Source organism: Eleginops maclovinus, chromosome 6 (assembly GCF_036324505.1).
Source record: "Eleginops maclovinus isolate JMC-PN-2008 ecotype Puerto Natales chromosome 6, JC_Emac_rtc_rv5, whole genome shotgun sequence".
NCBI classification, from domain to species: Eukaryota; Metazoa; Chordata; class Actinopteri; order Perciformes; family Eleginopidae; genus Eleginops; species Eleginops maclovinus.
This window is the reverse complement of record NC_086354.1, coordinates 7189299-7204815: the sequence shown is the minus strand read 5'-3', so window position 1 is coordinate 7204815 and position 15517 is coordinate 7189299. Positions and strand designations below refer to the sequence as shown.

At 39.0% G+C, this 15517-nt stretch overlaps 1 protein-coding gene across 1 annotated transcript; it reads right to left on the bottom strand.

Annotated features, from left to right (window-relative positions):
- Nucleotides 1–3713: 3713 nt before the first annotated feature.
- LOC134865625 (nucleolar protein 9) lies at nucleotides 3714–13946 on the bottom strand. The gene is made up of 12 exons (XM_063885277.1): nucleotides 13833–13946; nucleotides 12665–12949; nucleotides 11510–11737; nucleotides 10750–10956; nucleotides 10289–10396; nucleotides 9373–9514; nucleotides 9089–9281; nucleotides 8850–8990; nucleotides 8625–8744; nucleotides 7258–7470; nucleotides 5793–5898; nucleotides 3714–3921 (listed from the first exon to the last, which is right to left on the bottom strand). Exons 2-12 carry the CDS (start codon nucleotides 12888–12890, stop codon nucleotides 3767–3769), a joined length of 1839 nt encoding a protein of 612 aa, XP_063741347.1. The 5' UTR covers nucleotides 12891–12949; nucleotides 13833–13946; the 3' UTR covers nucleotides 3714–3766.
- Between the last annotated feature and the right edge of the window lie 1571 nt (nucleotides 13947–15517).

The following is a 15517-nucleotide window of genomic DNA, read 5'->3' as shown; positions in this document are numbered from 1 at the left end:
TATGTGGCTATAAACTATATGTAGGTGATTTATTGATCCTGAGAACACAAGAGCTTCGCCCCAGTTTTGAGTCTTCATGCCAGGATAATCCATCTTCTCGCTCCAGCTCATTTGTTACATTTGACATTTTTCGATCTCAGGACACAATAATGAAAAACACTTTTGTAACTCATAAGGTTAACGGTTTCTTGACGTATGTTTCACCCTTCCATCAAGTTTCATAAAACGTTTATAGTTTATTCAGCTAGTATGATCACCCCCTTGGCGTAAATAATATCACTAAAAGCAAAGCCAATCATTGATCTCTACAGGTTTATATGTCAAATCAAACCCTACATTTTCCTGGAATGAATATCATTCATTTGGTTCTATAGTTGCCAGTAGAGGGGACCCAAAGTTTGTTCTGAACATGGTGCATAGAGAAAAGTCCATTAGCTCAATATTTTAGGAGATTTAGGTACAAGCCAATAGTATTAAAAGCATTACGACAATAAATCTATGAATCCTGTTCCACACAACCCCACATGTTGAGATATTTGATGTAAGACCCAGACTGTCAGGGAAAGAAATATAGTGGGGAGTGTTGCTATCTACTGATGTGCGGCCACCACTAAAACTATAAATCTATCAAACTGTGGGTATGATTTCAGATATATTCATCCCGGGCAAAATGGTTTTGCGACAGAAGATAAAAAGATCAAATACAATGAAAAGAAAACAAATGTAAATTAAAATTAAAATGATGAATGTGCAATAAAAAAAAAGGTAAATAAATTGAGAAATCATAAGAAAATAAGAGCAAAAATGTCCAATAAAAACTCAAATAAATACAAATGAATACAATATTATACCAGCGTAAGAAAATCTGAAACTCTGGACTATTCTTGTTTTAGAAGTTTTAGAGATGAGTCAATTTTTTGACATCAGAGTCACCCAGTGGAGCGCATAGAGACATACTGTGATGTTGAGTTTTCAAAGACAATTACTTTCCTCCCTTTGATCACTTCTCACAAACGTTCATTCAGCAAAATTGTCTTGAGGTGTATCCCAAAACCCAAATAGAATATATTCATAGTTCAATATTACATCATTAAAGTAGGAAAATATACGTTTTCCTGAATTGTGGAAACTTATCCATTAAATATTCAAATTGTGTCATGCTTTTTTTAGGTAAGCAGGCATGAGACACCAATAAAAACACTGTTATGATGTAATCTAATGCAATGCAAAAGCCTGCACTGTGTTTTGAGTAAAAATGTCCTCTTTAAGACTAGGATTAAAACCTTATGAAATACTTTATGTTCGCAGTGAGATAATTACATTTTTCACTCTGGTGTTATTTACATCAACTGCACACATGCCTTAGTGGAGAAGTGTCAAAGCAAAGGGGCGCCATGTAGCAGTTGGGGGTTTGGTGCTTTGCTGAAGGACACCTCGGCAATGCCCAGGAGGCAAACTGGCACTTCTCCAACTACCAGTCAGCACTTTATATTTCGGTCCGATTGGGACTTGAACCAGCAACCCTCTGGTTCAAAGATAGCTCCCGATAGAATGAGCTAGTGCCATATGATTTAGTTCTAAATTTCAAACTTCATTGTAGGCTCTTTTGTGTTAAAGGGGCCCTAAGATGCTTATTGGGGTTTTCCCTTTCCTGTAGTGTGTTATATAGGTTTTGGTGCATGTTAATGGTCTGCAAAGGCTAAAATCCCAATGTTCCCTCCAGAGGGAGTTTCTCTCTCTCTCTCCCCCCCCCCCCCCCCCCCCCCCCGCCTGAAACACCTCCATTGGACTCCTTTGTTTTCGTCTGTAACATGGTGTCATCACTATGTAATAGTTGCTCTTCTATTGACTTTTGATCCAACACACTGTACCTGATTGGCCAGCTAACCAAAAAAGATCAGACTGGGCTCTTTCTTTCTTTCTTTCCAAAAAATCCTGCAATAAAAGAACAAAGCACCTTGATGTGTCTCACCCTGGAATTTCACCCAATTACCATACACAATCAGCCCAGTGTTGGCAGTTTTAAAAAGGTTAAATGACATTGAACAGGAATGAAGTCTTTGATTGTTGAATTGGGTTCAAATAATGCTGCAAGAATTGCTTGGTTTTCTATAAGGTGGTGTATACCTGACATAAATGTAATCGCAAATATATGATTTCTAATGTGGGAATAAATACAGTGCATTTATTACCCCAAGGGTTCGGTGGCCTTTGTTGTTGACAGGCAACACATGCTGTCTTGTAGGCTTTTTGTCCTGTACCTTCTATCTCCTTGGAAGCAAGGATAAAGGCCTTCCATACTCAAATCAATATGTAATCACTGATCCCCTCTGTGACTAAGCTAATGCGCCTCCCAAAGAGCTGCGACACAAGAGTTCACTGCTGAGACACAGGATCTTCCTAAGGGCCGGAGTTTGTTTGCGTTTCAGTTGAGGAAATATAAGAAAACATTCAGCGGAACCGAAAAGTGAAGCTTCAAAGATTGTCTGATACATTTCACATTAACTGCGGGGGAGCTTTTGGATTTTAGCCTTTGCAGACCATTAACATTCACAGACACTATATAACACACTATAGGAAAGGGGAAACACCCAGAAGCATAATAGGGCCCCTTTAACGTGTATTGTACAGTTTTTGGTTTATCATCATTATAATCCATGATTACATGATGTATGTTGACTATTTGCCTTTGGGTCAGTGTTTTGTAAGTGACTTTATGTTTACACATTTGAGCCAGTGTTGCTCTACTTATTAAAGACCCTTTGGGCAAACATGACTCTGAGAATAAACATCACACGTGCACTCCCTAGTGGTCATCATGCTCCATACAGCCAATAGTACAGATAAAACAACATTGCCATGCTTACGATTTGCTTGCAATCGGAACATTTTAAATGAAACATATTTCAAATTTAACTTATAAACTATTTAATTCATATAACTGAAAACTATTATGTTTACTCTGTTCACTTTTATTTTTGTGTATTTCTGTTCATAAGAAATGAAATATTGACCTTTTTTTATCAGATGTGGCAGAGAAGAAGCAGTGTTGCCAACTTGTTGACTTGTTTTCAAGATTAAAAGAGGTAATCGGCTAAGGACATTAGAAAAAGACAAAATTCCCAGTGACAAAAAATAGTATAAACCGTCATTAAATTAACTCAAACTATTTTACAGAATAATCTGTTTGCGGTGTTTGTGTTTGATATTGACAAAAACTATTGATACATTTTGATCCTCAAGGTCTTATTAAAGGCAATGACCAAATTTGGAGTCGATTGGATTAAAACTGTAGGATTTTTTTCAAATATAGGGCAACCAAATGGACGACTTCCTGTTGGGTTTACCATATGACACCAAAAGGCTTTTTTGTGTCTCACCATGCATCAAATGCCCACAAAATGTCAAACTAGTAGGTGAAAGCAAAACGATGGGCTGCTTGTTAGCAAATTTGTAGAGGCACTATAGCACCAATTATGACGTCCCAAAAACATCAACATTTTCTCTAGTCCTGACCAGTGTGCCAAAAACCTCCAGGATTTAAGCATCAAGCAGCAATTTAATTGGTCCTCCTCTCGAACTGTCTGTGCTGGGACCCTAATTATATATCCATGGTGTATTAACTCCTACAAAGCACATTCCTTTTCATGTGCTAACGCTAACGTCAGTCATGCTATTTTTGTGTATAAACAAATTGTGCATACAACAAACAATTATTTTCTTGTTTATTTTTGTATCCAACACATTACACACATATGCATTTGTTTTACTCGAGAATGTCACTGAAGAGCTTCCGCTTCTTGGACTCGCCGGTCTGTATTTCCTGCCAGTGGCTTCTTCTGTGGATGAAGTGGGAGAGGGCAAATTTGGCCCAAACATGGCGAGCAAACTGATCTGAGCGCAGCTGGCTTTCACAGGACACTGGAGGAGAAGGGGAGAGGGGACAATAAGTCATTCACATGTGTTCAGGGCTGCTGGAAAGACCCTAACTAATGGATTGTATGGCAGTGATTTCAGATAACTAGACATCATTAATTAACCCTGGTTACGTGGGGCAAAAAAGTATTTAGTCAGCCACCAATTGTGCAAGTTCTCCCATTTAAAAAGATGAGAGAGGCCTGTAATTGTTATCATAGGTACACTTCAACTATGAGAGACAGAATGAGAAAAAAAATCCAGGAAATCACATTGTAGGATTTTTAATGAATTAATTGGTAAATTCCTCTGTAGAATAAGTATTTGGTCACCTACAAACAAGTAAGATTTCTGGCTCTCACAGACCTGTAACTTCTTCTTTAAGAGGCTCCTCTGTCCTCCACTCGTTACCTGTATTAATGGCACCTTTTTGAACTCGTTATCAGTATAAAAGACACCTGTCCACAACCTCAAACAGTCATACTCCAAACTCCACTATGGCCAAGACCAAAGAGCTGTCAAAGGAGATCAGAGACAAAATTGTAGACCTGCACCAGGCTGGGAAAACTGAATCTGCAATAGGTAAGCAGCTTGTTGTGAAGAAATCAACTGTGGGAGCAATTATTAGAAAATGGAAGACATACAAGACCACTGCTAATCTCCCTCGATCTGGGGCTCCACGCAAGATCTCACCCCGTGGGGTCAAAATGATCACAAGAACGGTGAGCAAAAATCCCAGAACCACACGGGGGGACCTAATGAATGACCTGCAGAGAGCTGGGACCAAAGTAACAGAGGCTACCATCAGTAACACACTACGCCGCCAGGGACTTAAATCCTGCAGTTCCAGACGTGTCCCCCTGCTTAAGCCAGTACATGTCCAGGCCCGTCTGAAGTTTGCTAGAGGGCATTTGGATGATCCAGAAGAGGATTGGGAGAATGTCATATGGTCAGATGAAACCAAAATAGAACTTTTTGGTAAAAACTCAACTCGTCGTGTTTGGAGGAGAAAGAATGCAGAGTTGCATCCAAAGAACACCATACCTACTGTGAAGCATGGGGGTGGAAACATCATGCTTTGGGGCTGTTTTTCTGCAAAGGGACCAGGACGACTGATCCGTGTAAAGGAAAGAATGAATGGGGCCATGTATCGTGAGATTTTGAGTGAAAACCTCCTTCCATCAGCAAGGGCACTGAAGATGAAGCGTGGCTGGGTCTTTCAGCATGACAATGATCCCAAACACACCGCCAGGGCAACGAAGGAGTGGCTTCGTAAGAAGCATTTCAAGGTCCTGGAGTGGCCTAGCCAGTCTCCAGATCTCAACCCCATAGAAAATCTTTGGAGGGAGTTGAAAGTCCTTGTTGCCCAGCGACAGCCCCAAAACATCACTGCTTTAGAGGAGATCTGCATGGAGGAATGGGCCAAAATACCAGCAACAGTGTGTGAAAACCTTGTGAAGACTTACAGAAAACGTTTGACCTCTGTCATTGCCAACAAAGGGTATATAACAAAGTATTGAGATGAACTTTTGTTATTGACCAAATACTTATTTTCCACAATCATTTGAAATAAATTCTTTAAAAATCCTACAATGTGATTTTCTGGATTTTTTTTTCTCATTCTGTCTCTCATAGTTGAGGTATACTTATGATAAAAATTACAGGCCTCTCTCATCTTTTTAAATGGGAGAACTTGCACAATTGGTGGCTGACTAAATACTTTTTTGCCCCACTGTACGTTTAAATGATTAAAAAAAAACACATAACTTTAACAAACATCGCATGAATCCGAATTAGAAAAAAACATGTGCAGGTAAATATAATAACAGACCAAGCCAACTCTAAAAAGTTAGGACGCATGCAATGACTTGTATTACCTAATTCCTGTGCAATGTTCTGCCTGTGAGTGACCGAAGCGCTGTTCCAAATGGCTTCCAGCACCCGACTTCCTAACCTGGAGCAGGCCATGGGAACATACTGGCCCTGGAGGAACAAACGAAAACATGCAGAAACAGTGAGGAGCTGGGTAGATAAAGTCCCTGTGTAGCTGATAATGTTCCACAAGTTCTTTACAAAGTACTTTCAGGTGAAGGGAATATTCCTGAGACTTTCAAACTTATTTCCTTCTTATAATAGTTTTATTTCAGATTTGTTAGTGACATTTAACATTTTACTATGGCTCACAATGCAGGTGTACAAACCATTATGTTGTATGAAAATGTAAAGGAATTTGAATGAATGTACTCTTTGTTTTAATAATGATTGAATCCATATGATTTATTTATGCAGGCCACACGTTTCTCTTGTATCTTTTGTAACAATTTCTTTTTTAAAAAATGTGTTTATTTTTTCTGATTAAAGACACACAACATGGCATGTTTGTTTTTTGTTTGACTTATACTGCCTGTTATGTCATACCACACATTTACATGATTTTCTCCTGGAATACAGCTACGGAAAAATGTAATAAACCACAGCAGCATTATCAGTTTCTCTGGTTTGATTATTTCTAAGTATGTCTTATTGATTTTGAGAAAAAGATTTACATTTGAGAAAAATCTGGAGTGGTCTTTTAATGTTTTTTCCGGAGCTGTATGTTCACATTTTTTGTCAAGGACAATATTACAATGTTCCTTGCATTGGACTTACAACTCCTAATTCTATAATGAATTTGAGATATTTTTCGTCTGCCTACTTGTATTGCAATGTACTGTATGTACAAGTAGGAATTTCCAATTTCCTTGCACCCACATGGGATGTGTGTATAACTACAGTGGGAGAAAGAAGAGCTCTAAAGGTGTTGGTTTCATTGTCAGCAGCGGCAATGTGTTCTGTCAGAGTGTCACTCCGGATAAGGCCATGGAGGATAAAGCTGTAACAGCCTGTAACAGTGGCTGCACCTACATGTAACTATGCACCGCATACAGATACTAATGTTTAGAGTAACAACTTGGCTGATACCACTACCAATGTGGCTGTATTCCTGTTGATTTTTGTTAGGGTGCCAGTGCCAGAGAAACAAATCATTTAGTCATTTTTAGTAAAAAAAAGGAGCATTTGATTCTCGTTATTTATACCCATCATTTTTTGATTATAATAAAATACATGTGGAATGGTATAACGTTTCTATTCAATAAATTAAATTGTTTTTTAACGTATATACGGAACAAGGTTTGAAACATTATTATTGTTAATACATCCCAAAATAAGTGATAACTTAATGTCAAGAAAGGTAGAATTTGAAACTGCAAATGGTAACTACCAGCAGCTCAAAGTAAAAACTCTTAAGTTGTGACAGCTTTTTTCCCCTTCAATATTCCCATAATGCCCCTGTAGTGGTACCTCCAGTCTCTTAAGGATCTTGCCCCTCCCCTTGTCGCTTGATGTGGTGATGAGGGCCTGCAGGACGTGGCTGCCTGCGGGGTGGGAGGCCAGCGTCAGGAGGTCTGCAGGGGTCAGAGTGCGCAGGCTGCTCAGGAGTAGCGAGCGCTCCTTGAACTTAGCCAGCGCCTGGACCAGCCGGGAGCCGTGGTAACAGATGGAGGACAGGGGAACCTGGAAATGAACGAGCACAACGTTTATTTAACCTAAATATTATGCAGTTCTCAAAAGTGCAGCTGTTTGGCGATGCAGCTTTGCACTAAGTTATACTAGTACAATTATAACCTATGATTTATCAAGATGTTCTTTTATTTTATCATAACTAGGGCAACATCCATCCTCCTTAATTCCCTCAAGAGTTCAATCACTCTTTGGACAGATTCTCTGAGTGTTTCAGTTCCAATAATAAGTCCAGTTCTAACGCTATGGAGGCTAATGCTGAAAGTCGAGTCTGTCCAGTGGCAAAAACATTGAAGAGCTCCCGTTCCCTACGCACTTGTTCGTTCAGCTGTAGATTCACTCGGGCTTCCTCAAAGATTTTCAAAAGTTGCGTGTCCAGCAGTGCTTTGGTGTCTCACCGTTGCCTTGGTTAGAAAACTCAAGTTTGCAAACCCTCTATGGCTCCAAACAGCAAGGATCAGTTGTATTGCAATACAGTTTGCAGTGCTCCTCGGAGGCTGTGAGCCATCAACACTGCTTGTAGTTAGTGAATCGAAAGTGGCGGAAAAACCCTATCACGGTGTGCCATGTTGGCAACACTGCTTGTTCTCTATGTGAGCCGTTACACCGAGGTGGTGCTGGTTCATGCCGTGATCTCCAGTCAGCACAATACATTTGCCTTTTCACCGCTGTGCAATTCATGGTAAACATCTGCGCCTTAAGTACAGGAAGAGGTTGGGGTCGAACTTAAAATTGTGATTCATTCATGCATTACAGCCTTAACTATTACACAGCAATAATCGAGCCCAAATATTTCCGAAACTTCATCTTTAACCTCTGACTGTAGGTCTTAGCAAGAATATTAGCATATGAGATGTGTAGCACATATTAAACAGAGGGTGATCCCAGCGGCTCTCTGTGACAGCGGCTTGATCATAGTCCTGCTACATTTCAATAAATTACGTAATAATAAAGTACAAAACCCTCTGATTTCTCTGATCAGCTTGTCATGCATTTCTTTATCACAACACCACACATGTATTTCTTTTATCAGTCCATAAAATACAAATAAATATAATAATGGTAAACATCTGCGCGTTACAGCCCTAATATTACACTGCAAGAATCAAGTGCCAAATGATTTGGATAGAAACTCCTTGATCGTTTACCTCTGTCTGTATGTTGCCCTCTGCTGTCTCAGAGTGGTAATACACCTCATAGGTGATCAGAGACATGAAGAGAGGGAGGCAGCTGACGTGGCGAGAGCCGGGCTCAGCGCAGTGGAAGGCCTAAGAGGCACAACACATTTGAAAGAGGGAGAAATAAATCAAAGTGTTATGATATTGGTTTAAGACCCAGAGGGGCTGTTACATCTCCTTTACGATGACGCTTACTTGGAGGAGGCTCTGCACCATGTCTTCCTGTTTCTCTCCACTTTCTGCACAGCTCTCGGCCAGTTGGACAATCACACCCATGTGACCCGCGGCCAAGATGGCCTCCACGCCTTGGATCAGCTCATCAAACAACTTCACGAACTACAGAGAAAGAAGAAGAGGAGGAGTAAATATGAGTCATCGTTCCAATTACGCTTCTTTAATCCTGCCACGCGTGGCATGCGGAAATAATAACCAACCAGTGTGTGTTTGGCCGAGGCTGCGGTTAGCCTCTGGATGGGGAAGTTGGCGATGGAATGGAGGGCGAGGTCAACCAGATGACCCTTGAGGTGGTTCTTGTAGAGGTCCCGGAGAAGGGCCTTGTGGGAAAGCTGTATGATCATCTCAACAAGGTGGCTGGAGGCCTGATCTTTGAGAAAGACCAGGAGGGGACTGAAGGGCAAAAAGAAAAGCAGTAGTTACATAATGTGTCATGGCGTAGCGACCTAGTCCTGGACTCAAGTGGAAATGACACATCTCTGACCTCACTCCTGGAGCGGCGTTTCGACTCGTCAGGTACTCCATGATGCGTTTGAGGAGCTGTTTGCAGAGTTTCGGCCGATTTCTGTGACTCACGGTCAACATGGTCTGGAACACCGCGCTGGCTACAGAGTCTGTCACACTCACTGAGAGAGGAAGAGACACAAGGGGAGGGAAAATGGTCTTTTACTCATTTCTGCCGTCATAAAAGTGCATTCTGACTCAGATTTACTCTGTGTTTCTCAATAAGCACAATGTGTGTATCTTTGAGGTCTTATAAACTTATGAATGCATTTCCTTCTTGAGCTAGACCAAGGAATCTGCCATGTCAACATTAGCTTATTGCAGATAAGGTTTATTTAAAAATAAAAAGTTTGAACATCTCATTGTTTTCTACAGTAGATCACTGAAAGGAGGATGTAAATGGTCCTGCACAGTATCTATCATAGTAGTGGTTCTTAAAAAAATATATTAAAACTACCCATTTACATGCAAAAAACCCTATACAACACACTACAGGAAAGGGAAACCCCAAAGAGCATAAGGCCTCTTAAATATCTGCTTAAGTCAATCTGCTGTAGGCCATGATTGTCAAGTTAAAGCCTTTTTCAATGCCAAGCTTTTAAGAACAATTGAAAACGATATGCCCGCTGTGCATCTCTCTGTGTGGTATCAAAACACAGAACTGAATATAGATATTGTTAAAGCTATTTTTGCATAAGGAATTCCAGTATTGCGACAACCTGTTTACCCCCTGCCTCTTTTCAACTGCCCAAAACAGATATAAAGACAGTCAGTTGTATAAGATATAGATATTGCCCGTTGCCTTGCTATACAGGTATTTTCTTTCTGTGATAAAGTTCAACATAATAAGAATAAACTTCAATCAGGTTTCAAAAGTTCAAGGAAAAATTACTCACGATTAATGTTATCCATCAGCGTGTCTGTGAGGTTTTTCAGCTCGTACCAGAACGACGTGGGAATCTCAAAGTCTGTCAGCTGGGGAACAGCGTTGCGCTCTTTCGGACCTGGAGAAAAAACACAAAGAAAAGGAAAAGGTGAACACAAGCGTAAAGCAGCACGCGTCTGTGAGTGGAATTAAATAGAATATATTAATAAGTTTTACTTTCTGTCTTTCTATATTCCATTCTGTCTAACATTCACGCTAAAAAAACATGGACATACATACATTATTTGTTTTGTTTTAAGAAATGATTGACAAACTAAGTCAATAAATAAACAGTAAATACAAATGAATTTAATATAAAATAGAGGAAATAAAGACATTTACATATATAAAGAGGCGGAAAAGCGCATTAAAACCATCATTTGTGTGTGTGTGTGTGTGTGTGTGTGTGTGTGTGTGTGTGTGTGTGCGTACCTAGGCGGGTATCGGTGCGCGGGGGTCCAACGCAGCCTGCCAGCACGTGCAGAAGAGTGCGGACCACGTGTGAGCCATGAACATGTTGGATGAACTCTGCAATGTTGTCTCTCACCACCTGACTGAGAGACAGCACCTGGGCCTCCAACAGCCCACAGCTCTCCTCCTCCTCTTCTTCTTCTGTGGTAGCTGCCGTCTTTGAGGGCTCTAAAAAAACGAAACAAAAGAGACACAGAGCTGAGTTATTATTTGTTGAAATAACACTTTGTTTGTATGGCACTTTTTGTAGGTAAAAGACCAGCCCTCCTTTCCCTGGTAACAGAAAGATTAGCACACTATTACATAATTGAAAACACTTAATACTAATGGAATTCAAAACACATTAAAAAAATGGAATAAATACAATTCAATTAAACCTCAAATTAAAAAAGGTCTACTTGAGTTATAATAAAAAGAATAGAAACATGCCTGGCAGTGGGACTTTGTTTTACCTTTAGGCATGATTAAAAGGCCAGTACCAGAAGACAGGGTTCTAAAGGCTGCTTGAGTCCTCACTAACACTCAGAAAGTGGCATCACTTAAAATCTTTGGACTGGCTTCCTGTCCGTCTAGGATACAATTAAACTGGGCATCAATTGGCCCAGCGTGATCAGAAGAAACAGCAATGTAGAGCTGTGGTTCATCAGCATAACGGGGGCCATGTTTCCTGGTGGGTACAAAGCTTTGACGGACTACAATTCAGAAATGAGACAGCTCTTACTGGATATCTGTCTGACTGCACTCTCCACCACGTGGCCGCCACACCGGTCACATGACACCGCCTTCAACTCCGAGCCCGATTCCCCGCCCAGTTCAGCTAGCACCTCGGCCACCTGGTCCGGCCTGCAGAGCGGGAGCAGCCGCTGCAGGGTGATGCTCCCTGTCCGGTCCATCGCCACCACAGCAGCTTTTCCTTTAACCTCTGTGAGGACGTTCTCCACAAACATCTCTGTAGGAGAAAAAAGACAAAACACGAGTTAGCACAGATTATGGAAAGAACATCCTGTTTGATTGAAACAATAACAACTCTTCAAACAATCAACTTGTGATCTATGCTAACGCTACATTTACTGAATTGGCCAGAACAGATTCTTTAACACTGCACTGGGATAGCCTGGATGAATTAAGAATATTTGATTTTACTTGTATATTATAAATGATTATGAATAACTGTTTTTGACCATATTATCATGAAAAATATGCTTTAGACTTGAATTGCATCACATATCGGACAAACACCTATTTTTTAAAATGGCCTTTAAGTGTTGTAATTAAGTAATCATAAAGTCACTGTGCATAAATAAAAGGTTAAATACACAGAAAATACATTTGCATTAGGCATGGGATGGTATGACAATCACATGGCACATTTAACCTCGGTAAAATAATTGTCAAAAGTAAAAAAAGCTTGAGCAACACATTTATAATGCATCACCGATATCTTTTGAATATCCTTTAAATGTTGAAAATATCATTAAGTAATCCTAAAGTCAGCGTGCAGTGATTAAGGGTTCATTTTAAAGTAGCAACATGTGCGATTCTGTTATTTTATACATGACAATTCCTGTATTTTAGCAAACAGGGTATCTTTTCTCTTCATTACCAAGATAACACTTGGAAGATAGCCTTTTAAAGCAACTCATTATATATATTATAATTATTACACGACTCAGTGATATATTGATAAATATTACTTGTTGTCTTTTTTGTTATTTCATACCCAAAGATAATGAATGTTCATTGCTATGAGGAAACCAGAAAACCCTTACATTTGAGAAGCTGCACTCCACAAATATAAGGCATTTTTACACAAAGAACAATAACTGATTACTTTCTGTTGCTTCATTAATCTTCTAGTTTCTACTATCTCTCTTACCTCTCTCCTCGTTGTCTTCAAAGCCTTCTCCGAGTCTTTCCCCGACTCTGCGGAAATAGCCCACACTCAGGGCGTCCAGAACCTTCCTACCGCCATCTCCCTGACCCTCTTCTCCTTTTTCACCTCCCCTCCTCTTCTTCTCTCCGCCTTCTCCATCTTCACCGGTGTGTCTCCTCTTTGTTACACCCCCTTTCTGTGACATCCTGTCCTCAGTTTTCGCCAACATAGCTTTGGATCTTACACCATGGAGGTTGCAGGTAAAATGTCTTGACGTTCTGGCAGAAACTGGGAACAAATGAGAAGGAAAACATGAAATAGTTATTACGATCTGAAGATCAAGTCTACATTCTCATATTTAAAATTGTTGGTTGATAACGGTCAGACTGTGTATTTTAATAGTAATTGAAAAAAACAACAAACAGGACTTTAAATGAACCTAACTGAAACCATACAGGTTAAGACTGCCAGTAAAATCGGTGTCTGTTGACTCTCAGTGGCGACAGATGTGCTTCTTTCCTAACGGTAATAGTAAGGTATGGGCAATCTTAAGGATCAAGTTGTAAACTAGGCTTTTGTATAGGATAAGACAAGATATACCAAATTGTTTCGTTACAGCAGTCTGTTTAAACAAAGGCATTGCACATCATTTGAAAATAAAAAGAGTAGAATATAAACAACCATAACAAATAAACATCTCAAAATAGAAAAAAATAAAACACAACTAAAAAGTAAAATATATACAAGCTGAAGATACAAATGTGAACACTGTCTGACACTAGGAATGGCCAAAGAACAATGGCATATAAATATAAATGTACAGTGTGAAGAAGTCCAGTTATAAGTGCATAATATATAAGTAAACAAGGAATTTGAGTAACAGATATGTATCCCGAATTAACTTCTGCCTCTACCAATGCTTCAGAAAACGTCATAAGTCTTGTTTTATCACGTGTTTATGTCTGCCGATAAGCGTTAACAAGTTATATTGACTTATTACTCAATAGGAGTTTGGCTCGTTAAAGACGAGACTGTAACTGAGGATGATACCGTGCTAACCTCCTGGGACACAAACCAATCGATGTGTCTGAACAATTTAGCACACTTTGTTCAAAATCTGTAGCGAAATAAACTTAGTTTATGGATGGCAAACACATTTTTGTTAACTCACGTGTGAAATGTGGAGACCTTACAGTGGTGTTGTGGACGCGCACTGATGACGTAAACCTGATTTTCTTCTTCTTCTCTTTGGCAGATTGCGAACAGCTTCGATGTGCATACCGCCACCTACTGTACAAGAGTGTCTACCATCATCAGTGTTGTGAGGGGAACTTTAACAGTATATCTGATACAATTGCTAGTTACCTGTAGAAAAAATGTAATCAGTAACCTTAGAATCAAAATAAAAAGACATTAACGTCACATATTTCCGTTACGTTAGGCAGAGGTGGGAGAAGTACTCAGATGTTGTACTTGAGAAAAGTAGAAGTATGAGAGTGTAGGAATACTATATTACAAGTAAAACTATTCAAAAGTTACCCAAGTTAAAGTAGAAAAGCATTCGCACCAAAATATATCTGAAGTACCAAAGTAAAAGTATTCATTATGCAAATGGCTCATTCCAGAATAATATATAGGATATGTATTGATGAAAATTATTGATAATTAAAGTGTTCTCAAAGCTGGTAAAGGTGCAGCTAGTTTTAATGACTTTGTATACTGCAGGGTAGCTTGTGAATTTACTCCAGGTGTTACTAAAGTCTGATTTAAGTGTGGATTATATAGTTCATCATGAATCAAAATCTACAAAGTAACTAAAGGTATAAAATAAATGTAGTGGAACAAAAGTAGCCTACACAATTTACCTCTTAATTGTTTTGGGGTAGACGTTCAAAGTAGCAAAACATTTAAATACGCAAGTAAAGTACAAGTACCTCAGAATTGTACAGTACTTGAGTAAATGTACTCAGTTACTTCATACACCTCTGACTTTTGGATAAGCTTAATTTCAAATGAAACGCAAATAAATGCAACACAAAATAAATATCAATGAAATGTACGATGTTAACTTTACAGGGAATAAACCAAGATATCCAACATTAAAGCATAAATAATGATGATACAATCATTTAAAATGTATATTATTCTAATGAGTACATTTAATTAAAGTATTGTTTTATGCTTACACTTTCGGAGTGACATTGATAATGATTTTGAATGCATGACGTTCACTTGTAGCTGAATATTTTTAATATATTGTATTGTTACCTTTACTTAGATAAATATTTAATATTAAATCTACAATACTGTGAGCTATTGCAGTTAGTCAGGTGTGCAAACAACTCATGGTGTCTAATGAGGACAACAGGAATAAAATAAACTTTACGTTCAGCCCAAACGTGTGTGTGAATTCTGGGTGTGAGTGTGTTAATGCATGTGTTATTCTTCATGAGGAATTTGTTTCCTAGCTATATCTGGAGATAATTTTCTCCCGTGACAACCTGCTCTCATGCCTTGGTCCCTGGAGGATTATATGGGTGTGATGTGTTGATAAGTGTATGTTTGGATAGCTATACAAACTGTAAAGTCCACTGAGACAAAATGTAAAATGTGTGATATGGGGCAATATAAATAAACGTTGATTGATTGTATTCATTCAATCAAATGGTGATTTTCAGAGACATTCAGAATTACTCGTAAAAGCGTTGACTTTAATTAAATGTATTATGTCAACACATTTCACATAACAGTACTAGGTAAGTTGAAAGCAGAAACTAGATTAACACAGTTAACTGGAATTTGTTGACATAATACATTAATTAAAGTCAACGTTTCAGTTTTTTCGGTGTACTCAGA

Excerpts from the sequence above, each read along its gene's own strand:
- LOC134865625 (XM_063885277.1), bottom strand. The coding sequence starts at position 12,890 with ATGTTGGCGAAAACTGAGGACAGGATGTCACAGAAAGGGGGTGTAACA. Across the intron at positions 10,957-11,509 it reads TGCAGTCAGACAGATATCCA|AGCCCTCAAAGACGGCAGCT; the intron begins GTAAGAGCTGTC and ends TCGTTTTTTTAG. Across the intron at positions 8,991-9,088 it reads CCTCGGCCAAACACACACTG|TTCGTGAAGTTGTTTGATGA; the intron begins GTTGGTTATTAT and ends CTTTCTCTGTAG.